Source organism: Blennius ocellaris (assembly GCF_963422515.1).
Source record: "Blennius ocellaris genome assembly, chromosome: 6".
NCBI classification, from domain to species: domain Eukaryota; kingdom Metazoa; phylum Chordata; class Actinopteri; order Blenniiformes; family Blenniidae; genus Blennius; species Blennius ocellaris.
This window is the reverse complement of record NC_137655.1, coordinates 2,709,544-2,734,981: the sequence shown is the minus strand read 5'-3', so window position 1 is coordinate 2,734,981 and position 25,438 is coordinate 2,709,544. Positions and strand designations below refer to the sequence as shown.

The window sequence follows — 25,438 nt, the reverse complement described above, 5'->3', positions numbered from 1 at the left end:
TTTTCTCTCTTTTCTCCGTTAAAAGCGCCTCGAAATGACCGTGTCGTATTTGGTGCTGTCTAAATAAAGTTGAATTGAATTGGATTAAAGGCAGTTTGTTGCAGGAGACACATTTTACTGGATGAACTGGGCAAAAAAAAAAAAATTCTATTTAATGGCTATTTATTTTATTTTAAACCCCCATATATCTGATGTCTGCAGTCATTTTAAGTGCATTGAGGAGACAAAATGCACTGAACTACTTTTTTTAAACTCTTTTGATAATTTTTAAAAAATTGTTATGTATTATTATTTTATTTGCAATTATGCAGGTCCAGAGGGGAAGTGACCACTGGTAGCAGAGAGAGAGAGAGAGAGCGAGAGAAAAATAATGATTACATCATAATGAGTTCAAATTTGTACTTAATATTTAGTAAATTCAAACTTCGTCGTCTCTTGTTGAAGGAACAAATGTCCACAATGTCCATTCGTTCTTTGCGGTAGAACAAAGGGTCGGCTGTTTCCATGGTCGGGGTGACCGGGGGTCAGATATTGCGTGTGCGACGGCTGCTCGCTTAGTGTCAGGAAACTAATAATAGTAAAGGGGGTTTTGTTATTCAAATCTCTCTGAGAAGCCGGGAGTGTTTTTTAAATGCAGGGTGAGATAAGGACATTAAAATTCATAACTGCAGTGTGCGTGGAGTGCCGTGTTGTCGCCGGGCTCGCGTCACATAAGACACTTCACTGCTTCACGTCTGCCCATCGCTCCGGCCGTTGACGTGGAAACGAGAACGGGGCTCACCGGTTGACGTGAGGGCGAAGTGGACGGAGCCGGACTCGGGGACGTCGGGCTCAGGCCCTGTTTACATGACAACGTTTCACGTAGCAACACCTTATCTATTATCAAAAAAAAGAAAAGAAAAAAGGAGTGTGTTTACACTGGGACACACTGGGACAACGGTTGTAGTTCGTCTGCCCGGCCTTTGGAGGGCGCTGTTGCTCGATTCTGTAATGAAACCACACGGCCATGTATGCAGAGAAAGAAAACGCTGTAAACATGGAGAAAAAGGAGGGAACCTGACGTCCGTACGGACTGATGACGCCTCGGATGCTATCAGGGGTGAGCCTCAACCATTAAACTACTCATGTGGACGATAAAACGAGGAATATTGACCGCGAGCAGACCCACCGCGGGTCGCCATGTTTGTTTACCACGGATGGAGAAGGGGAAGGGGAGCGGAGAGAGCGGCGCATGCGCAGGTAGCAGGCTAAATAGCCTCCGGGGATTAGCGGCCGTGAAAGAAACCGGATTAAAAACTTCACCGATACAGTGGATCCGCACACTGGTGCTGTGTAAACGAACCCCCCCCCCCAAAAAAAGTGAAAAAAGTTGTGCGGATATAATCTTAATCGTTTTCGTGTAAACAGAGCCTCAGTGCACTTTAACAACGTGGACTTGCTCAGATTTAAAGGACCCATATTGTACTAAACACGTGGAATTAATGTCTTCCAATCCACTTTATTTATATAGCACATTTAAACAACAAAGCGTTTCCAAAGTGCTGCACATGAGACTGCACATAAAAACAATAAAACTAAAACAATGCAAATTAGCTCCAACACTAAATAAGTATATTATTATTAAATAAGTCTTCGGAGAAACAGAGCAGCTACTCCTGATGTGACCAGCTCTAAACACACACACACACACACACACACACAGACTCACTCAAGTTTCTGTTCAAAGCGTGACTTTCACAATAAAAGCCATTGTGGTCATCGGCTGATCGACACACAATCAATGACATTTGGTGATTGTGTTTATTGAGAACTCGTCCTTGTAGTGGACCAATGATGTGACGGCGCCACCGCAGTGACGTGTGTCCTCCTGTCCTCCTGTCCTCCCCCTCTCAGGTGGTCTTCAGTAGATTCTGCAGCCCCTGTGACATCAAGGAGCTGTTCTGCACGGCTCTGGGCGTACCGAGGTATGTACACATGTACACAAACATCACAACACAAACATTCGACCGGAGTTTGACACTCCTGTTCGATATTTTTACATTTTTACTGCAGCTTCAAAATGAACAGCGTCAATTTGCCACGTAATGAAAAGCGACGGGACAAGTTAACAGTGTTTTGTTTTTATTTATTTATTTATTTATTTATTTCTCTCACACGATGGACCTGCTTGTGGTTCACAGGAACACCAGTCTGTCCCTGCTGGATTCGTCCGGAGCCATGGTGTCCATCGACCCCACCATGCCACACAACACGGAGAGGTAGGGTTGTTTCCTCCGACTCTCTCCACTCTTGACGTCTTCCACTTCTGTTAACCTGAGAACCGGCTGGCTTTAGTGCAGCTTGTGTTTCTCCCTGACGGAGGATGTGTCCGTTAGCTTCGCCAACAACGGTTAAGGGAACTTTCAGTTTTTTTATTTATTTTATTTATTTTATTTATTTTATTTATTTTATTTATTTTATTTATTTTATTTATTTTATTTATTTTATTTATTTTATTTATTTTATTTATTTATTAGTTAGTTTGTTTTAGTTTTTCGGCAGCGTGCAAATATTTCTTTTATTTATTTATTTTATTTATTTAGTTAGTTAGTTAGTTTGTTTATTTCAGTTTTTCGGCAGTGTGAAAATATTTATTTTATTTATTTATTTATTTATTTTATTATTTAGTTAGTTTGTTTCAGTTTTTGGCAGCGTGAAAATATTTAATTTATTTTATTTATTTAATTAATTATTTAGTTTGTTTGTTTATGTGTTTATTTTATTTACTGATTTATTTCTTTACTTTATGGTTTGTTTGCATGTATGTATTTCACCAACCTTTCTCAAAAACTATTCCCTGAATTGCGTGAACTCTTCAGGGAGGATTTTTCACCATCCCAGGAAAAAGTGATCAGATTCCTGGACGCTAGCGGCGAAACCGTTCCCGAATAAACCCCCCCCCCCAAAAAAAAAACTGCATAGAAAAAAACAAACAAACCCCAATACAGGGGGGGGATCCGCGTCTGTTGCCATGGAGATGCTCCTTGATCAGCGTTTCACACAGATGTTGCTGGTTAGCATCGATATGAGCTAACGGCTATCATGGTCGCCGTACTAATTTGGTTTCGTAAACAAATGTGATGGCGAAGGTGCGCGCTCTACCGAGTGTAGCTCTTTCTTTCCTCTCTTTATTATTATTATTGTTTATATTGTATAGAATAACTAACAACACACCTTGTGGTCAGAAGTACATAAGAACCAGGAAGTCGGGGTGTTGCCATGCAGAAAGTCTGAACTGACCTCAGATCAGCTTCTTTCTTTCTTTTCTGAGGTTAAAGTCTGATTTTTGTTTTTCCTTCTTTTTCCTTCAAAGCACATTCAGAAATATTTCACCTTCACTGCAGAACATCTTTATTCAAGAGAACATTCATTGTGGCCCAATTTAATGGAATCTGTCTCTTCCTCGTGCCGCAGCGCTTCTATTGCGTAGAGTGAAGGAGTCATTCACTCAGTCACACTCACTCAGTCACATTAACTCAGACACACACACACACACACACACACACACACACACACACACACACACACACACACACACACACACACACACACACACACACACACACACACACCCACATACACACAGTCACACACACTCATTCACACTCACTCAGTCACAATCATTCAGTCACACACATTCACTCAGTCACACACACACACACACACACACACACACACACACACACACACACACACACACACACACACACACACACACACACACACACACTCATCAGTGTATCTATAACACGAGTCTTTCTGTTTGTAACAAGTTTTAAAAAGCTGATCTGAGACCTGCTGATGATTTATTTTAACACTCTAGTAAAACATCAGCCTCTTGGTGTTTCTCCCGTCTATCATAGCCTCTGGTTCAAACACGCTGGTCTCCATGGCGACAGGAGATGCTTCCCCTCCATCAGCTGGAGGAGGAGGACTTGGCTAGCAGCTGCTCATTAGCGGCGAAGGAGAGGAGCTAATGAGGGTCTGTCAGGCCGGGGTGGAAATGATGGCGATGACGTTCATCCTTTCACTTCTGGACCAGAGAGTCTCTGAATCCTCTGAATCCTCTGAATCCTCTGGATCCTCTGAATCCTCTGGATCCACTGAATCCTCTGAATCCTCTGGATCCACTGAATCCTCTGAATCCTCTGGATCCTCTGAATCCTCTGGATCCACTGAATCCTCTGAATCCTCTGGATCCACTGAATCCTCTGAATCCTCTGCAGCGGTGGGGAACGCCACTTGAGTGTGTGCTCACGTGTGTGCGCTTGTTTATCTTATCTTCGGGTGAAATGTGAACCTTTTATTTGACAAACACCACCTGACCGTCCTCCCTGAGTGTCGTCTCCCGTTAATCAATACCACGGCCAGTTCTTTGTACTTTAAAAACACAGCGGGAGGGAATTCCTTCACACCTGTTGATGTCTAGTGTGTGTGTGTGTGTGTGTGTGTGTGTGTGTGTGTGTGTGTGTGTGTGTGTGTGTGTGTTCTCTCTATATTGAAGGTCACCGTATCGAGTGGTACCATTGACTGGTGGACAACTTGCTGGTGAGTTCCAGACCACATCAGACCTACACTCTTATATATGCTCTTATATACGCTCTTATATACACTCTTGTATACACCCAGATATACAGTCAGATACACAGTCAGATATACACTCATGTACAGTCAGCTATACACTTGTATATACACTCTTGTATACACTCAGATATACAGTCAGATACACAGATATACAGTCAGATACACAGATATACAGTCAGATACACAGATATATACTCAGATATACAGATATATACACTCTTGTATACACTCTTGTATACAGTCATATACACTCTTCTATACAGTCAGATATACACTCTTGTATACAGTCAGATATACAGAGTCTTATATACAGTCAGATATACACTCTTCTATACAGTCAAATATACAGAGTCTTATATACAGTCAGATATACACTCTTCTATACAGTCAAATATACAGAGTCTTATATACAGTCAGATATACACTCTTCTATACAGTCAAATATACAGAGTCTTATATACAGTCAGATATACACAGTCTTATATACACTCAGATATACACTCAGATACAGTCAGATACACAGATATACAGTCAGATACACAGATATACAGTCAGATACACAGATATATACTCAGATATACAGATATATACTCAGATATATAGATATACACAGTCTTGTATACAGTGAGAAGAGGCAGGTCAGGGTTCAGTGATCTGCAACTCCTCATCACTGTAGTACTGGACACAAACCACCTGATTGGCTGAGACGTCTCTCCGTCTCCCTGTCTCTCTCTCTCTCTGTCTCTCCGTCTCTCTGTCTCTCCTTCTCTCTGTCTCTCTCTCTCCCTGTCTCTCTCTCTCTCTGTCTCTCCGTCTCTCTGTCTCTCCGTCTCCCTGTCTCTCTCTCTCCCTGTCTCTCTCTCTCTCTGTCTCTCCGTCTCTCTGTCTCTCCTTCTCTCTGTCTCTCCGTCTCTCCATCTCTCTGTCTCTCTCTCTCTCTCTCTCTCTGTCTCTCCGTCTCTCCGTCTCTCCGTCTCTCCGTCTCTCCTTCAACCAAAGTCGCTCTTTGCTTACGTTTGTTGATGCGAAACGAACACTTGAACTTGTTCCTATGTTGCACACGGCCGCTCATTCGTTCCCGCGGCCTTCAAACTAAAAGCCTTCCTGCGTCGGCCGCTAACGTTTTAGCTTCATTTCCGCCGATGCTCATCCTGATATTTCCCTCAAATTAGTAATTGCGCAATAAAACCTGTGTGTGTGTGTGTGTGTGAGGAACGCCGTGTACCGATTGGCCGACATCCCGCCGTCTTCTCCTGGGTTTATTAGTTTCTCAGAGCTCGGGAGTTTATTGTCTTGCGGCTTTTGAACTTCGCTCCGGACATCATTTACTCGTGCAGCCGCTTCCCTGTCTCTGATGGTGGGAGGGCGAGAGATAGAGAGCGAGAGAGCGAGAGAGAGAGAGAGAGAGAGAGAAAAGAAAGACAGCACTACTGTCCCCCCTTCTGAGCTTTTCTCGCCTCCGCCATCCGACCGCTTTGGTGATTCGCTTACGTCACCTCTGTTTGTAGCCACGTCCGTGTGTGTGTGTGTGTGTCTGTGTGTGTGTGTGTGTGTGTGAGTGTGTGTGTGTGTGTGTGTGTGTGTGTGTGTGTGTAACAGACCCATGCCTGTTCTCTCCTCAGATAAAGAGGAACTCTTTCAGAATGTACTGACACAAGTCGCAGAGCAGTTTTCAAGGTGAGTCGCCGGCTGAACCTCTTCACTCTTGACAGACTCACGTATTCTCACATTTACCTCTTTTAAAAAAAAAAAACACCTTTTTTTTCCATTTTATATCGATGCTTTTTTCTATCCTTGCTGTTAAAAAAACAAGCCGCCTTGCCTGGTTTGAAATATCGGAGATAGTTTAGCACAACATGTGCAAAGAATATATGTTTTTTTTAATTAAGAATAATATATGAATGTTTTGATGTTGTTTCCTCAGAATGAAGGTGTGAATGTTTCATTTCTAATTGAAATTACAGGAAAAGAGAGTTTCACTCGTTTAATTTTACACGACAACCTGCCGCTTTGAGATAATACACAGTTATGACGAGGAATACCTGAAACATGAGAATAATATCAATATTTCTGCCATGAAATGGTGAAAAATTGCTTAAAATGTGTATACATTTAAAAAAAATAATCTAAAAAGATCAAAGTAAAATTAATCAATGTTCTAAATTGCAGTTGTGACACTTCCTAAATGGAATGTGTTTGTGTTTCTAGCAGTAGAGGAATTTTATGAGCCGTGTTGAAGGTTGAACATGTTATTGGTTTAAAAGCGCTTAAGAACTTTCGGTCCTAAAATCTGCAGACCTGTTGTTCTTTTAATAGTCGCACATTATGGGCCTGCTGCTTTGACATAACACACAGTTATGACAAGGAAGACCTGAAACGTCAAAATAATATCAATATTTCTGCCATGAAATGGTGAAAAATTCCTTAAAATGTGTATACATTTTGTTTAAAAATCTAAAAAGATCAAAGAAAAATCCATCGACGTTCTACATTGCAGTTGTGACACTTCCTAAATGGAATGTGTTTGTGTTTCTAGCAGTAGAAGAATTTTATGAGCCGTGTTGAAGGTTAAACATGTTATTGGTTTAAAAGCACTTAAGAACTTTCGGTCCTAAAATCTTCACACCTGTTGTTCTTTTACTAGTCGCACATTATGGATTTAAACATTATAGGGTCACTTCAGCACCAAGCTCTGTTGTCACACAACAACAGTCCGGATTATATTAAATATCTTATTAAAAGATCTGAACAGGGAAAATACAGGAAGTGAAATTAAAATGTTGTAGTTTTATTGGTGGTTTTAGTGGCTGATCTGGGGCTTCGGCTTTGTTGTTGTTGTACTTCTTTTCATTTTACTACGTTTTTAATTGCAATAGGGTCAGATTACACACCTTTGTTTTTACTTTGTACGGAAGAGGATTAGGGCCACTGTGGAAAAACCCTGAGTTCGGACTTTTTTTGTCAGAATTCTGAGTTTAAAGTCATAATTATGAGTTTAAAGTCAGAATTCTGAGTTTTAAGTCAGAATTATGACTATAAACAAAGAATTTAAGGTCATAAATGACTCAGAAAGTCATAATTTGGAGTTTAAAAGTCAGAATTCTGAGTTTAAAGTCAGAACTCAGGGTTTTTTCCCCACAGTGGCCCTAATCCTCTTCCATAGCTTTGTGAGGCTTCCAGATATTTTCTGTTTTTTAGTCTAACGAGAGCCTCCAAGTCTGTTATTTACCAACATCCCTTGTCGTTATGGAGCTGATTCAATAGAAACTGTTAGGGATGGGGATTCAGGAGAATAATGTTAATTTATTTTTTCTTTTAATAGAGTTAATTATTTAAAAAGATAGAACACAGACCAGCGGAGGGTTAAGGTGTTTAGGTTTCCTCCGCTGGTGTCGGGCTGAATTATTGGTCTGAATCACCTGCTTGTTAGTTTGTTGAGCTTTTTGGAGATTTGAAAGGTTTGACTGAGGACAAATCCAGTTTGGTTTCTAACGTCAGCGGCGCTGGATTCTTTGGTTTTTATTTCTTTCCTCTCCTCACGATTGTTGTCTTTAAACGGCGGGTAAAAGTTTGCGGTCGTGAGGGTGGATGAACCCAGCTGGAAGTGACAGCTGCTCCGCGGGATGTTTGGTCTTGATGAGAGGAAGACGAAAGTACAAATTATCCTCTGCAGCCTGATTTGATGTGTTTTGGCTGCTGAGGTCTGCTGGTGAAGGAGCTGCAATCACCAAGAACCATTATGTCATCCTGCTGAGAGACATGCAGGTACACCAGTCAGTGTGTGTGTGTGTGTGCGCGCGTGTGTGTATGTGCGTGCGTGTGTGTGTGTGTGTGTGTGTGTGTGTGTGTGTGTGTGTGTGTGTGTGTGTGTGTGCGTGCGTGTGTGTGTGTGTTAGAGCATCGTCTCATCTCATGAAAAAATCCCAAAAAAACCTCAGTTTGTTAGATTAATCGTCTGTTCGGAGGGGATTTGGATTTATTTTAGAACAGAAGTTTCTCCGACATCAAAGAGATCAAAGCCAAAGAGCGAGTAGTCCCACTTTCAACATAGCGTCAAAAAACGACGGTCGGTTGTTTTTCCGGATGACCGTCGGATCCGAGCGGAGAAATTATGTTGGATATCAGCGAGCTGCTGGTCGGTGGCGGCGCTGACCTCTCACCCCCCTCCCCTCCCCCCCCTTTCCTCTGTCCGCAGAGCTTTCAAGATCAATGAGCTGAAGACCGAGGTCACCAACCGTCTCGCCATGTTGGAGAAGAGAGTGGAGCGTAAGTAACCGTCACCTCCGGCTCCTGGAGGGGATTTAAACAAAAAAACTTAATGCATGTGTGTGTGTGTGTGTTCACTCTTTCACATGCCCTCAGTGCATGTTTTAGTGAACCCGTGTCCCGCTAGCGCTTTACGAGAGCCTGATTAGATAAGTGGGAGCTGCACAGCTGCAGGCCCTTATATTAGAAGTTATTCAACATCGACCATAAAATATCCTTTTTTTTTTTTTTTTTTTTCACACTTACATCACCGCCGTCCTTTGCTACTCGCCTTAATCTTTTATCAAGTGTTCCGACGCCGGAGGCCCTTATTAATCGCCGGCGAGGCCGTCGACCTGCTGTCTGATGGCCCATTTTGTTTTCACCAGATAAAAAAAAAGCTATAAAACGCTATCAAGATGTGTCGTGAGAATAAGACTCTTGCACCGCGCTTGTTTTTTTTTTTTGTTTTTTTTTTCTCGTCTCTTAATAGCAAACGGGAACATTTAATCAGCGATCGTTCGGCAATCATTACAGCCTCCAATTAAAGAGAAAGTTCAGCGCCAGGCGCTCTTCCACCGGCGGCGGAGGAATGTTTTCTGAGATGGAGCGGATTTCTCTGTCCTCCTCTTGACATAAACTCACACGTTGCCATGGAAACTGTGACAGAAGCGCAGCCCGTGGCGGGTCTTTTGTTAAAAACCCCGGCTCCATCGCTGCACTATTATTCACCACTGTGATTCTTTTTTTTTTTAACTCACCGTGTCGCCGGACGTCAACGCCGCCGCGCGTATTTGACTGTCGATCCACTGGATTAAAATCGGATTATTTATGCCCGTCGGGCTCCTCAGAGCCCAGTTAAGTCATTTTATTTGTCCCATTTAAACAATTATATGCTGGAAAATGTCTTTTTCTGCAGCGAAACAACATTTTTGATCATAAAATCAGAATAATTTGAATTTAAAACACACAAATAATGTTCATAAAATTGCTGGACAGACTCCCGTGGAGGTTGTGGTGAGCTGTCACAGGTTTTAGTTTCCCCCCTATGGAATGTCACTCATTTAAATATTTAATTCACACATTATACAGTCTTTTTTTTCCAATTTTTTTACTGTGACATGAAGTTTCCATTGATTTCCTGACAGCTTAATGTGCTGTGACGGTTGCGTCAAGCTGCTCTCTGAACCAGAGTTTCCTGTCAGATATATGTAAGTTGTGTTTTTCAATAATATCCATTAAATAAGTAACTAAGAAATGGATTTCACTTAAAAAACAAAAAGGCACTTTCTAAATGTTTGAGCAGTCCCCACATCGCTTCCATGAGAGGCGTTTAGTCCACCCACCGGGGGGGGGGGGGGTTCGGTGTCTTGCTCAAGGACACTGGATTCGAACCCGCAACCTCCCGACTGGGAAGGTCAGGTCGCGTCGCCTCGTCCCCGCCGGAGTCGCGGCTCGAACGCGCGACGCTCAGTGACTTCGCACAGGCGCTTCGGAAGTGCTGGGATACCTGGTTGCCACGGCGACAGCGTGGCGCCCACACAGACCTCCATCCTCTCATCACTTTGGTCGCCATGGTCACCTTTTCTGATGGAGACTGGAGAGCTGTTCTGTTTGACGAGGCAGAGGTGGATTTATAAAGGCAGAGCAGGACGCGCGCACACACACGCACACACACACATGCACGCACGCACGCACACACACACACACACACACACACCGAAGCGCACCTATAATACTCGAGTCTTTCTGTTTAGAACAAGTTGGAAAAGGGCTGAGACACTGATGTTCAGCATTTTCTCAGCTTATCCTCATTAATTATATTCTGGACTTTATGCTGAGATAAAGTGTGAAAATAATGTTGTTGTTGTTGTTTTTATACAGGTTTGACTTTATGACACATCCTCTCTTATGGATGTTCTCGCTCTCTCTCTCTTTTTTTTTTTACTTTTTTTGTCCAGATTTGTTTTGTTGTAACTGATTTATTTGATAACTTCCTACACGAGCACATTTTGATCACATTTCATATATATATGTGTGTATGTATGTATATATGTATGTGTGTGTGTGTGTATATGTATGTGTGTGTGTGTATATATATGTGTGTGTATATATATATATATGTATGTATGTGTGTGTGTGTGTGTGTGTATATATGTATGTATGTGTGTGTATATATATGTGTGTGTATATATATATATGTATGTATGTATGTATATATGTGTGTGTGTGTGTGTGTATATGTATGTGTGTGTGTGTATATATATGTGTGTGTATATATATATATGTATGTATGTGTGTGTGTGTGTGTATATATATGTATGTATGTGTGTGTATATATATGTGTGTGTATATATATATATGTATGTATGTATGTATATATGTGTGTGTGTGTGTGTGTGTATATGTATGCGTGTGTGTGTATATATATGTATGTATGTATGTGTGTGTGTGTGTGTGTGTGTATATATGTATGTATGTGTGTGTATATATATGTGTGTGTGTGTGTGTGTATATATATATATATATATATATATATAGTTTGTGTGGGATTGTTACTGGCCACTGTTGTTGTCCGTTAAACAGTAATTGGTTTAAAATCCACATATGATCCCTGTAAACTCAACTGTTTGTTTTTATGATCTGATGAGCCGAAATATGATTCGACGTGTCGTTAACCCATTTTCCCCCGTCGCCCTACGAGGGCGTCCCTCTGCGCTGATCCATACCTTGTTCTTCCTGCCGTCTGATTGGCCGTGCTGTCGTTCTCTTTCACTGTTATAAAAAAAAACAAAAACTTGTGTGTTCGCAGTGGAGGGCATGAAGGTGGTGGAGATCGAGAAATGTCGCAACGACATCAAGAAGCTCCGCGAGGAGATGGTGTCCAGGAGCAACAGGTGACGGGGTCACAGACACAAGTAGCCTTTTTTTCCCTGCACCGTCAGCAGATAATAATGTAGAACGACAATGTAGAGGCGCCGCTTTATTAGGGCGACTTCCTGGTTTACCGAACGCGACTAGACGTTGTGTTTGTAACGTTCAGTCGGTGTCAGAGACTGAACCCAGGGACGACGGGATTCTTCCTCCTGAACTCGACGTGGAAGAGACGGTGTGCAATAAACGCAGTGTCAGTGGGAGATAAACCTCATTATCTGACCTTTGATAAGCCTCGCTCTCTCTCTCTCTCTCTCTCTCTCTCTCTCTCTCTCTCGCTCTCCATTGCTTAAAAAACAGCGCGGTGAAAACGTTTGGTGTTGTGAGAGACAGGCTAACCGACGTCTCTTCTCCCCCCGCATATCCCGAGTTAACTGACTTTATTGGCGTTATTGTGGCTCAGTCACCTGCACTGTGTGGCCACATGTGGCTCTACAGCTCATCTGGACCAGGGGTGTCAAACATGCGGATCTAATCCGGCCGCCATGTGATTTTTATTTTTTTTTTAAGTATAAATATGAAAACTGACAGAGGCTGATCTAAAAACACTGGATTGGCAAAAATGACATTGAAAACCTCCCTTGGTCAGAATTAATTAATGCAATCTGTGGAGGGTCACATGACGCAACACCTTTCACAATAAAGGTGTCCAATTTATGTGAAGTGATACTTTAGACACGTAAACTCAAAAAATATTTCCAGATGACGACAAATTGTTTTAATCCTGAATAAAAATACGAGATCCAGATACAGGCGACTGAGGGTTTTTTGTTTTGCAAATATAATATCTGATTAACTTTAATATGTATATTTCAGAATAGACTGGCGATTTCCTGCAGTTACAAAAGGATGAAAAGAAGGAAAGACTTTGACATTTGTCCAGATCTGCAGTTTAACATGTTCCGTTTGACTTGTTGGGCCTCCAGAGGTCAGAGGTCAGATCAGGTTGATGTGGCCCCTCGACTGAAATGACTTTGACCCCCCTGATCTAAATTATGTTTTTCTTTCTTTTCAGCAATTTCCTGGAGGACAACAAGAAGCTGACTCCTCACAGAGACGTTCCCTCCTACCCTAAGGTACGACCTTCTTGGGAGTGTGGACATTGTGGTGGTAGGATAAGAACCTGGGGGGGGGGGGGAGGGGGTTTACAAAATGAGTCTCTTGTCCCCGTCCTGATGTCCTGGTCATCGGCAGGAGAACCTTCAGGAACTGACGGTTCCCTGCAGAGTCCCCGGAGGTCCGAGCTTTCTGTGGACGTCGGACTGTAGAACTCTTTCTTTAGAATATTATTTTAATCGTGTTTTTAATCTCCTGTGCTTCGATTAGTCAGCGTCAAGTCGATTTGTTGATTTGTAATTAACAGAGTCTATTGTATTCTATCTGCAGTACCACCTCTCTAAAGAGACCGTAGAAGCTCTCAGACTTCCGGCGTTCGACGCCTGGCAGTGGGAACCCAATGAGGTGAGACTCACTCGCTTATTTCCTGTCGGTACCTTGTGTTCCATCCCTAAAAGAGCATTTCTTTAAAATTTGATGAGCATTTTGTCTAAAACAGTGTTTTTCAACCACTGTGCCGCTGCACACTGGTGTTTCCTCCAGATCGTCAGGCGAGCCGTGGGAAATTATACAATTTCACATTTTTTTCAAAAAAAAAACATTTGCTCTCACAGCGACAGTGTGTTGCAGAGTAATCATGTATAAATACTCTTCACCACTAGAGGGCAGCACAGAACTTTGCCGGTGAAATGTAAAGTGACAGACGTCAGTGTGGTTCATCTCCACCTCCTGCTACCATCTTGTATCAAAGTACTGTGTCAGTGACAGTGATGGAGAAGTTTTAGAAAACCAGGATCTCAGCTCTTCATCCATCAGGTCCAGGTTTCACACTGAGGGAGGCACTATTAAAAAAAGTCCTTGCTTTCTGGATTTACTGGATTCCTGTTGATAAAACTTTGATGAGAAAGACTTTATATTGTTAATAGAGGCTACAGAGTTTAACATTTTAACATTTTCGGGTGGTGGTGTGCCTCCAGATGTTTCCAAACAAAAAGTGTCTCCGAGCCGCCCGAGCTAGCGCCTCCCGCCGCCCGTGCTCCTTTTCTCCTCTCTCGGTCTCTTCCAGGCTCAATCTTTCATCAAGGCTCATAAAACGCCGACTATAACTTCAAAACACTGTTAAACTTGGATATTTAAGAGGAAACAAGCCGATATAAACACAACAGATGGAGATCTGCACAACTCGTGACGTCACGCCCACGAAGAAGGATTCCCCCGACTTCCTCGGCTGGAGATTCAACATTCAAATAACTTTATGTGACAACAGTGGTGGGGCAGAGTCGGAGGAACCTTATCAGTAGCACCCCAACTATTGTTTTTTGCAAAGTAGTGTGTTACATTTCACTAGGACTTTAAAACCGGTAAAAAGACAGAGAAGTGACGTTGTATTGAGTGCGGAGACGCTGGTCTGTTCCTCCAGATGCTGACGTGTCTGGAACACATGTACCACGACCTGCGGCTGGTCAAAGACTTCAACATCAACCCCATCACGCTCAAGAGATGGCTGGTGAGAACCGGGGGGGGGGGGGGCGGAGCCTACGGAACCACTTGACAACCGTTGATGACGGTTCTACTTCTGTAACCACGAGTGCTCTCTCTCTCTCTCTCTCTCTCCCTCTCTCTCTCTCTCTCTCTCTCTCTCTCTCTTCCAGCTGTGCATCCATGACAACTACAGGATCAATCCCTTCCACAACTTCCGCCACTGTTTCTGCGTCACCCAGATGATGTACAGCATGATCTGCCTCTGCAGCCTCCAGGTAAGTCCACCCTCCTCGTTTCCCCCGGCGACCACTGCCGACGGGGGGAAGGATCCAGTATATCCTGTATTTACACTCTGGCTCAGTGACGTCATGTATCACAACACAGCTGGAAAAAAAATCAGATACACAACAAAAGGCTCAGTTAAAAAATGTCACGATGTTTGGGACCCTTTTCTTGCCTATTTTCAAAAGATGGACGCAGTTGAAAGCAATAATGTGTTAGGAAAGCCTCCTGTAGTTCAGTTAATTACACTACATTTTCATGTTGACTGTCAACTGTGGGGTTCGGGGGAGGGGAAGAAGAGAAGAGGGGAAAGTCATAGGTGATTTTACAATGGAACATTGTTTTAACTGAATCTTGAATAAACAAACCTTGTTTAAAAAAAAAAAAATCCTCTTATTAATTGAGGGGAAAAAAGATGTTTGGCTTTCAAATTCTATCATTATTACGAAGAAGTGGGAGAAATTAAGCAAACTGCCAAAGAAAGATTTGTTTTTCATGAAAACTCAGAAACCCTGGGGAAAAAAACTTAAACAGGATTTTAACACATTTTAATCACATCTTCTTCCTTTCAGACATGTTGAAGTAGATATACATGTATGTGTGAATATATGTCTAGATTGGTGTGTAAATTGGTGTGTAAATTCCCCCCCCCCCCCTCGGAAACGGTGAGGCAGAACGCCACGATGGCGGAACGCTTAAGGAAACCTCCAACGAGGAAACGTAGAGCTACACAAACCAGAGTCAAGTCAACACAGCATCCGATGGTTGTAATTTGCTATCGGGCTCATCGTGAGGCAGCTTCACTCTCATCAGGACACACACATGACTGTACACTCATCATCATCATCATCATCATCATCATCATGGGGGTTGTTTCCTCCAGATTGAAGTGCTGTTGTCAGGGGCGACGATTCACCAGAGACTCAATTATCACAGGCCTGATGGCTCATTATGAAACATCTGGAGAAGCCGTGGACTGACAACCTGACACACACACACACACACGCACACACACACACACGCTTGACGGTTGCGGTTGTTGTGGTTGTGTCTGCAGGAGAAGTTCACTCAGGTGGACATCCTGATCCTCATGACCGCCGCCGTGTGTCACGACCTCGACCACCCGGGATACAACAACACGTAAGACGAGTCGGCGCGTCGTCTTGTCGTCCGGCGTGCGTCCTCTGTTCCTTCACTCTCTCTCTCTCTCTCTCTCTCTCTCTCCCTCTCTCCCTTTCTCTCTCTCTCTCTGTCCAGGTATCAGGTCAATGCCAGGACAGAGCTGGCCGTCCGCTACAACGACATCTCCCCTCTGGAGAACCATCACTGTGCCGTGGCCTTCCAGATCTTCTCGCAGCCCGACTGCAACATCTTCTCCAACTTCGACCCCGAGGCCTTCAAGCAGATCAGACAGGTGATTGGCTGGTTGGTTCTTCAAAGGCTTCATGGGCAAAGCTGTGATCAGTGTGGGGAAACGGGTGATAGAGGAGGAACTCTGATAGAGGAGGAACACTGGTAGAGGAGGAACACTGATAGAGGAGGAACTCTGATAGAGGAGGAACACTGATAGAGGAGGAACTCTGATAGAGGAGGAACACTGATAGAGGAGGAACTCTGATAGAGGGAGGAACACTGATAGAGGAGGAACTCTGATAGAGGAGGAACTCTGATAGAGGAGGAACATTCTGATAGAGGAGGAACTCTGATAGAGGAGGAACACTGATAGAGGAGGTACATTCTGATAGAGGAGGAACACTGATAGAGGAGGAACTCTGATAGAGGAGGAACACTGATAGAGGAGGTACATTCTGATAGAGGAGGAACACTGACAGAGGAGGTACATTCTGATAGAGGAGGTACATTCTGATAGAGGAGGAACACTGACAGAGGAGGTACATTCTGATAGAGGAGGAACACTGATAGAGGAGGAACACTGACAGAGGAGGTACATTCTGATAGAGGGGAACTCTGATAGAGGAGGAACACTGATAGAGGAGGAACACTGATAGACGAGGAACACTGATAGACTAGGAACACTGATAGAGGAGGAACTCTGATAGAGGAGGAACACTGATAGACGAGGAACACACACTGATAGACGAGGAACACTGATAGACTAGGAACACTGATAGAGGAGGAACTCTGATAGAGGAGGAACACTGATAGACGAGGAACACACACTGATAGACGAGGAACACTCTGATAGAGGAGGAACAGTCTGATAGAGGAGGAACACTGATAGAGGAGGAACACACTGTGATAGAGGAGGAACACTGATAGAGGAGGAACTCTGATAGAGGAGGAACACTGATAGAGGAGGAACACTGATAGAGGAGGAACTCTGATAGAGGAGGAACACACACTCTGATAGAGGAGGAACTCTGATAGAGGAGGAACACACACCCTGATAGAGGAACACACCCGGACCTCCCCAGCCTTGACCCGTCCTCGTCCGTCCGTCCCGGCGTCACAGGGAACCATCACGCTGATCCTCGCCACCGACATGGCGCGACACGGCGAGATCCTCGACTCCTTCAAGCAGAAAGTGGACGTCTTCGACTACTCGGACGAAGAGCACGTGACCTGCGTGAGCACACCTCGCCCAACACACACACCCAACACACACACACACACACACACACACCTCACGGCTGTATGACCTCTGACCTGACCTCCAGCTGAAGATGGTGCTCATCAAGTGCTGCGACATCTCCAACGAGGTGCGTCCCATGGAGGTGGCCGAGCCCTGGGTGGACTGTCTGCTGGAGGAGTACTTCATGCAGGTGGGCGTCACGGCCCGCCGCCATACCGAAGTACCGGCAGGGAACCGCTTTTAATGAAGTGTGTGTGTGTGTGTGTGTCAGAGTGACAGGGAAAAGACCGAGGGTCTGCCAGTGGCTCCGTTCATGGACAGAGAAAAGGTCACCAAGCCCACCGCCCAGATCGGCTTCATCAAGTTCGTCCTCATCCCCATGTTTGAAACTGTGATGAAGGTGAGGAGGCCAAGTGGGAGGAGCTTCATGGCCTTTTGCGTCCCGCCGTTTCCTGTGTGCAAAACCAAGTCAGAGGACCGATTGTGTCCCTTTGACCAGATTTGTCCAAAAAAAACCGCTTTATTTTAAGTTCATCGCCCCCAAAAATCCAGTTTTCTCTTGATTTTCCCTCCATTAGAATATCAGATCCTAGAAGCTACATTCAGAATCTGCTGTGTCTTGTGTGAGCTGGACTGGCTCCGCCCACACACACGGCCATCTATGGGAAGAGGAAGGAAGTACTTCCTCTCGTGGTGCCATGTGCCAGAGCAGAGCTGCCTGATTGTGGGAGGAGTCAAAAGGGGGAGGGGCCTACCTTGATTGTGATTGGCTAAACCCCCTGATGACACTATATAGGGTTTGATTTCTGATTGGCTGCTTGGAGAAACACACTTTTTAAAACCTGGAACCAGCCGGAGAGAGGACACACTTTCTTTAATCCTGGGGCGTCGTTCCTGGTATGGAGACGATTATTACTGCTGGAAAACTTTTAGAAAGTGAATTTTCACATGATATGAGCCCTTTAATGCAAAAAAAGACGTTTCCGACTTATTTGTTTTGTTTCAATGCCAGTCGTGCTGCGAGTACAACAGTTTACATGTTGATCGATGGAAGCATTAGCGTCCTGCTCAGTGTTAATGTTAAGTGTGTGTGTGTGTGTGTGTGTGCGTGTGTGTGCGTGCGTGTACCAGCTGTTCCCTCAGATCGAGGAGGCGATGGTGCAGCCGCTCCGAGACTCAAGAGACCGATATGAAGAGCTGAAGCAGATCGACGACGCCATGAATGAGGTTGGTGTGTGTGTGTGTGTGTGTTTGCATACGTGTGTGCGTATGTGTGCGTGTGTGTGTGAATCCAGAGGTCAGTAACGAGCTGCGCTCCTCTCAGGTGCAGAAGAAGAAAAGTGAAAACTTGACCATGGGAGGCAAGAAGAAGTAAAAGTTTGGGAGAAAAAAGGTGAGAATGAAGCAGAAGCAGCGCTTGTGAAGCGGAATCGGCAGCGTTCCTAATGTGTGTGTGTGTGTGTGTGTGTGTGTTCCAGTGGAAGTAGAGAATGAGAGTGAAGCACTGTGACCACAGAGGAAGCTGGAGTGTCGTCCGACCCCCCCTCGCCCCCAACCCCCCAGCCGGGTGAAGCCGCCGCCGCCCGGCGTGTCGTGTGGAGTCGCAGGGCGCCACGGGACCGTGGGGGGGGGGGGTCTGAGGCCCCCGGGGGCCCCCGGGACGACGCAGACAGTCTTTTATCAGGGAGTTCAGCATTTCTACCGCACCGTCCACAACACTTGGGATTTGTACCTTGAAACTGTATTTTTTTATTTGTAGCGTGTGGGTTTTTGCTTGTTTCGTTTGCTTTTTTGGCTTTTTTTTTTTTACATATTTGTACAGATTTTTAGTCACGTTTGTTCTTTCCTACAAAATAAAATTAAAGAGATTACTTTAATTACCGAGACTCGGACTGAATTCTTTCCCTCGTTTTATCTTTATTACGCGCAACTGTTCCGTGTGTTAAAATACTTGCGTCATTTCTAGATGTATTTTAATTAAACGGTGACGTGATGATATTTGCAGCAGTGAAGGAAGCAGAGCGCTGATCTTTGCAGAAGTTTTAATGTGAAAAAAAAAAAAAAAAAAAACAGGAAGTGCCTGGACGAGGCTTCAGGGCGCCGCCCCCTTGGCCTTCTTGTTGCGCCCGGGCGTCGCCGCCCTGCTCCTCTTCAGCTGCTGCTCCTGCAGCCGCTGCTCCTTCTTCTGCAGGTACGTCGACACGTTGTCGTAACTCGACTTGTGCAGCTGCTGGAAGCGGTCGCTGTTTCTCACCGAGGCTGCAGGGAGCAGAGTGTCAGAGCATGCTGGACCTCCTCCTCCTCCTCTTGCTCCTCCTCCTCCTCCAGCTGCTTCTCCTCCTCCTGCTGCTTCTCCTCCTCCTCCCCCTCCTGCTCCTCCAACATCTCCTTCTCCAACTCCTCCCCCTCTTCCTGCTCCTCCAACTCCTCCTGCTCCTCCACCAACTCCTCCTGCTTCTCCTCCTCCCGCTCCCCCTCGCCCTCCTCCAACTCCTCCTGCTCCAACATCTCCTTCTCCAACTCCTCCCCCTCTTCCTCCTCCTCCCCCTCTTCCTGCTCCTCCAACTCCTCCTGCTCCTCCTCCAACATCTCCTCCTCCTCTTCCTGTTCCTCCTCCTCCAACTCCTCCTGCTCCTCCTCCTCCCCCTCCTCCTGCTCCCCCTCGCCCTCCTCCTTCTCCAACTCCTCCCCCTCTTCCTGCTCCTCCAACTCCTCCTAATCCTCCTCCTCCCCCTCCTCCTGCTCCCCCTCGCCCTCCTTCCCCTCCTCCTCCAACTCCTCCTTCCCCTCCTCCTCCAACTCCTCCTGCTCCTCCCCCTCTTTCCCCCCCTACTCCTCCTCCAACTCCTCCTGCTCCAACTCCTCCCCCTCTTCCTCCTCCTCCCCCTCTTCCTGCTCCTCCAACTCCTCCTGCTCCTCCTCCAACATCTCCTCCTCCTCTTCCTGTTCCTCCTCCTCCAACTCCTCCTCCTCCCCCTCCTCCTGCTCCCCCTCGCCCTCCTCCTTCTCCAACTCCTCCCCCTCTTCCTGCTCCTCCAACTCCTCCTAATCCTCCTCCTCCCCCTCCTCCTGCTCCCCCTCGCCCTCCTTCCCCTCCTCCTCCAACTCCTCCTTCCCCTCCTCCTCCAACTCCTCCTGCTCCTCCCCCTCTTTCCCCCCCTACTCCTCCTCCAACTCCTCCTGCTCCAACTCCTCCCCCTCTTCCTCCTCCTCCCCCTCTTCCTGCTCCTCCAACTCCTCCTGCTCCTCCTCCAACATCTCCTCCTCCTCTTCCTGTTCCTCCTCCTCCAACTCCTCCTCCTCCCCCTCCTCCTGCTCCCCCTCGCCCTCCTCCTTCTCCAACTCCTCCCCCTCTTCCTGCTCCTCCAACTCCTCCTAATCCTCCTCCTCCCCCTCCTCCTGCTCCCCCTCGCCCTCCTTCCCCTCCTCCTCCAACTCCTCCTGCTCCTCCTCCTCCTTCCCCTCCTCCTCCAACTCCTCCTGCTCCTCCTCCTCCTCCCCCTCTTTCCCCCCCTACTCCTCCTCCAACTCCTCCTCTTCCAACATCTCCTCCCCCTCCAACTCCTCCTCCTCCTCCTCCTGACAGGAAGACTCACCGTCGAGGGTCTGCCAGTGGGGCCTGAAGGCCTCGGTGACTCTGCTCAGGTCAGGATCGTCAGCCACACACTAGGGGGCGCCACAGAGCACATGTGAGCCGGCCAGTTTAGTCTGATCGTGTGAAAGAGTGTGTAGGAGTGTATTGGTGTGTGTGTGTGTGTGTTGTCGGGGTCACGCCGTACCTCCCAGGAGCTCTGTGTGTTCCTGTAAAGCCGCAGCGGCGCGTCGCTGGAGTCCAGCAGCACCCAGAGCCTCCCCTCGGGGTCAAAGGTCACGTCCAGAGGGCAGTGGGGCAGCGGGAGGCGGCTGTGGGGGACCAGCTTGTCCTCGCCCTCCGGCTCCAGGGAGAAGAGCTGCAGCGTGGACACTCTGTGTGCGCACACACACACACACACACACACACACACACACACACACACACACACACAGTTACCTCTGACCTACTTCCAGTTAACTGCCCCTCTGTAAAACCCCAAAATACCCCCAGCAATGTGGAACAAAGATGGCCGACAGTCACTGCCAAGTGAAGGTGAACTGGCTGATCATGTTCGCAGTGCAACACACATGTTGTATGAATGTGTGTGTGTGTGTGTGGGGGGGGTTAAACACTCCGTCACACCATGTAGACTTAGTGTGTGTGACGAATAAAGGACTGGACGTTCACTTGAATTCTCGCCAGTCTTCATAGATGATAGATCATTTTATTGTTTAACCTGAGGGTGTCAGAAATTTGACTTTTGACTGTGCTAAAAAAAAGAAAATGCTTAATACACACACACATAAAAGTCATTAAGAACAGAACAGCAACACCCTATATACTAAAACAGTGTTTTTCAACCACACTGGTGTTTCCTCCAGATCGTCAGCTGAGCCGTGAGAAATTATCCAATTTCACATTTTTTTCAAAAAAATAATTTGCTCTCACAGCGACAGTGTGTTGCAGAGTAATGATGTATAAATACTCTTCACCACTAGAGGGCAGCACAGAACTTTGCCGGTGAAATGTAAAGTGACAGACGTCAGTGTGGTTCATCTCCACCTCCTGCTACCATCTTGTATCAAAGTACTGTGTCAGTGACAGTGATGGAGAAGTTTTTGAAAACCAGGATCTCAGCTCTTCATCCATCAGGTCCAGGTTTCACACTGAGGGAGTCACTATTAAAAAAAGTCCTTGCTTTCTGGATTTACTGGATTCCTGTTGATCAAACTTTGATGAGAAAGACTTTATATTGTTAATAGAGGCTACAGAGTTTTCCAAACACAAAAGTGTGTCTTGGCTCAAAAAAGGTTGAAAAACACTGCTATATACTAAAATATACTACAATTAGTATTAAAGGACAATATACAACATACATTATTACTTAAAATCACAGAGAAGGAACAGGCCAGCTGTTATTCAGTTGTCGGAATTATATTTCCTCTCCTGTTGACTGCAGAAGGAATTAATGATTTTTTTGAATATAGTTTTTTCTTTGCACCTTCTGCCTGATGGGGGATATTTCAACTCTCCAGGTCGGTGTTGGTGCCACCGGGCCGTGATCCTGCCTCACACTCATGGTTCTCATGGGTATTTATATTATTTATCACTATAAATTACAACTGACTGTGAGGGTTTGGAGGGAAACGGGGAAACACACACCTCTCGCACTGCACGGCGACGTGACGACCGTCAGGGGAGCTGACGATTCTGGACACGGCCGGACTCTGTGGGAAAGACGGGCTTTATAAGAGCAGCACAAACGGGGAGGAATCTAGACGACGTCAGTGTGGATTGGAGACGCTCACCTCAGAGCCTCCTCTTCCTCCTCCCTCCACCTCCTCCTCCTCCTCCTCCTTCCCGAGGCCTCGGCTCTGCAGCCGGTGGCCCGTCTCCACCTCCCACAGCTTCACCGTCCCGTCCTGACCACAGGGTTTAATAATTAACGTGAAATGAAAAGTACAAAACGTTCTTCAGCCCCTCAAGGCTTTTATGTCAAATACACACCAAAATACATGTTTTTAGGAGATTTTAGAAAAAACCCAATAGAATAAAAGTGTTTATTTACATATTTTTTAATATATTTAATATGTTTATGTATTTTATCAATGTATTTATCTACTTTTATTTATTTTAGATAATTATCTAATTTTCTACTTTTATTAGGTTATTAACTGGATTTTTTATCTCCAGTTGTTCCTCTATTCCAGTGTTTTTCAACCTTTTTGAGCGAAGACACTTTTTTCTTCGGCAAAATCTGGAGGCACACCACCACCACCACCACCACCACCACCACCACCACCACCACCACCCGAAAATGTTAAAATGTGAAACTCTGTAGCCTCTATTAACAATATAAAGTCTTTCTCATCAAAGACATCAAAGTCTTTCTCATCAAAGTTTTCTCAACAGGAATCCAGTAAATCCAGAAAGCAAGGACTTTTTTTAATAGTGCCTCCCTCAGTGTGAAACCTGGACCTGATGGATGAAGAGCTGAGATCCTGGTTTTCAAAAACTTCTCCATCACTGTCACTGACACAGTACTTTGATACAAGATGGTAGCAGGAGGTGGAGATGAACCACACTGACGTCTGTCACTTTACATTTCACCGGCAAAGTTCTGTGCCGCCCTCTAGTGGTGAAGAGTATTTATACATGATGACTCTGCAACACACTGTCGCTGGGAGAGCAAATGAAATTGGATAATTTCCCACAGCTCACCTGACGATCTGACGGAAACACCAGTGTAGTTGAAAAGCACTGCTCTAGGGGGCGCTACAGTGGTGGTGGTTCATCTATTTTATCTTTGCACCGATTTTAATTCTTGTTAAAGCCCTTTGTGTTACTTCACTGTATAAATAAAGTTTGATTTGATTTGATGCAGAGTCACAATGGAGGCGACAATCGTAGGTCGTTATGAAGACCTACCCCCGATCCCGAGAGCAGCCAGAGGGGGTGACGGGAGGAGACGTGGAGGGCGCTGACAAACCTGAGAGAGAGAGAGAGAGAGGAGGAGAGAGAGTCAGGAAACACACACACGCACACACACACACACACACACACACTCCCAGAGACACACTCACTGCCGGTGGCCCAGGCAGAAGGCCTGGATGTTGTGCGGCGCCCCGAGGCGGCTCACTCTGATCTTCTCGTCGCGGTCGCCCGTGACGACGTAGCGGTCATCCGGCGACACCGTCTGGAAAACGCCGTTACAAGAGGTTACAGGGCGCCCCGTGTGACGCGTGCGTGAACCCGGCGAGACGCCCCCCCCTCCCCCTCACCACCGCGAGCAGCATGGACAGGTGGCCCATCTTCAGCTCGCCCTCCGCCTGCGGCGCCGCCACCGAGAAGGAGTACACGTCCCCCGACTTGTCGGCCACCAGCAGCTCCTCCTCCGACCAGCTGAACGCCAGCGCCGTGCACTTCCTCGCCACCCACCTGCAAACACACACACACACCTGTCACTTCCACGCCCCGTTGCGATCCGCAGAGTCGTCGTGGCGACGACGACAACGACGACGATGGCGACACCTGGTGCTGACGCGGCGCCACGACGGCTCGTTGCTGAACAGGACCAGCCGCTTGGAGTCGTCGGTCAGCGCCAGCAGCTTCCCGGAGGCGGACGCCGCCACGGCGAGGATCCTGTCGCTGCCCGGGTCCTCCGGCGTTCCTCCGCCGCCGCTGTCAACAGAGCAAGAGAACCTGTCCATCATCTCCTGCTGGTCTGCGACCGTTGCCGTGGGAACGCGTCTTACCCCGGGCGTCTCATCCTGCGGTTTCTTCGGCCTCTTCTCGGCGGCGCTGCAGTCGAACACAAACGCTTCTCTGCAACGGCGAGAACAACGGTCAACCATCGCCATCGGGAATGAATGCGGATTTGAATTATTCACGTCGTGATTCGTTCAGTCAGTAGAAGAAGAAGAAAGAAAGAAAGAAAGAAAGAAAGAAAGAAAGAAAGCAGAAATACGAGCATTAAGCCTAAAGAATATTATGGATCATTTTGCTGAACTGTTGCTGTGTCACTGTATTCAGATTGTGGAATAGATGTTTATAACGCATTATAATAACGTAATCCACTTTTAAATCTTTTGAACGTTTTCAAACTAAAGTTAAATTGTTGTAGTCTTATGGTCTGATGGATGTGATTGATCACAGCTAAGATCACTGATCTGACTGATCACATGTCTTCAGCGTGGAGCTCAGCTGTTTCCGGCAGCAGCCAGCAGGAGGAAGAGGAGAAAGAGGAGGAGGAGAAGAAGAGGAGGAGGAGAACTTCAGACCCTTTCTCTCTTCTGGGAACTGCTACGAGCTTCTGGTCGCAGCTGAACACCGTCCACTGTCCACACGACTCCACCGCCACCATGTTTCATACAAACGGTGCCCCACGAGTCACGTAGACGTATTTAAACAGATTCTAGACGTGAGGAATAGATACCGGAAAAGAACCTGGCGTCCATTTTGGAAGAGGACACGCGCGTTCAACGAGGGAGGAGGCGGTCGTGACGAAATTCAAACCATGCGAATCACTCAATTTGCGACCAACATTTTAACGTACGATAAACCAAGGATGTGCCGAGACGTCATTAATTTCACTGTATAAGAACTTTCTTCCTCAATGCGAGTACTTGTCCTCATCCAATATGGCGTCC

General features: G+C 46.0%; 2 protein-coding genes across 2 annotated transcripts; one reads left to right on the top strand and one right to left on the bottom strand.

The window, feature by feature from the left end:
- Positions 1–1,899: 1,899 nt before the first annotated feature.
- pde9aa (phosphodiesterase 9aa) lies at positions 1,900–18,590 on the top strand (the record flags this gene model as incomplete). The annotated part of the gene is made up of 17 exons (XM_080497979.1): positions 1,900–1,964; positions 2,181–2,258; positions 4,544–4,587; positions 6,246–6,300; positions 8,819–8,889; positions 11,681–11,765; positions 12,818–12,878; positions 13,189–13,263; positions 14,279–14,365; positions 14,511–14,615; positions 15,680–15,762; positions 15,880–16,036; positions 17,096–17,209; positions 17,301–17,405; positions 17,487–17,615; positions 18,347–18,448; positions 18,546–18,590. The coding sequence occupies exons 2-17, from the start codon at positions 2,218–2,220 to the stop codon at positions 18,588–18,590; spliced, it is 1,359 nt and encodes a 452-aa protein (XP_080354105.1). The 5' UTR covers positions 1,900–1,964; positions 2,181–2,217.
- A 714-nt stretch (positions 18,591–19,304) lies between these two features.
- wdr4 (WD repeat domain 4) lies at positions 19,305–25,194 on the bottom strand. Its single transcript, XM_080498375.1, has 11 exons — positions 25,070–25,194; positions 24,547–24,614; positions 24,321–24,471; positions 24,071–24,227; positions 23,873–23,985; positions 23,718–23,778; positions 22,598–22,711; positions 22,452–22,516; positions 20,995–21,181; positions 20,812–20,881; positions 19,305–19,474 (listed from the first exon to the last, which is right to left on the bottom strand). Exons 1-11 carry the CDS (start codon positions 25,150–25,152, stop codon positions 19,308–19,310), a joined length of 1,236 nt encoding a protein of 411 aa, XP_080354501.1. The 5' UTR covers positions 25,153–25,194; the 3' UTR covers positions 19,305–19,307.
- Positions 25,195–25,438: the final 244 nt, after the last annotated feature.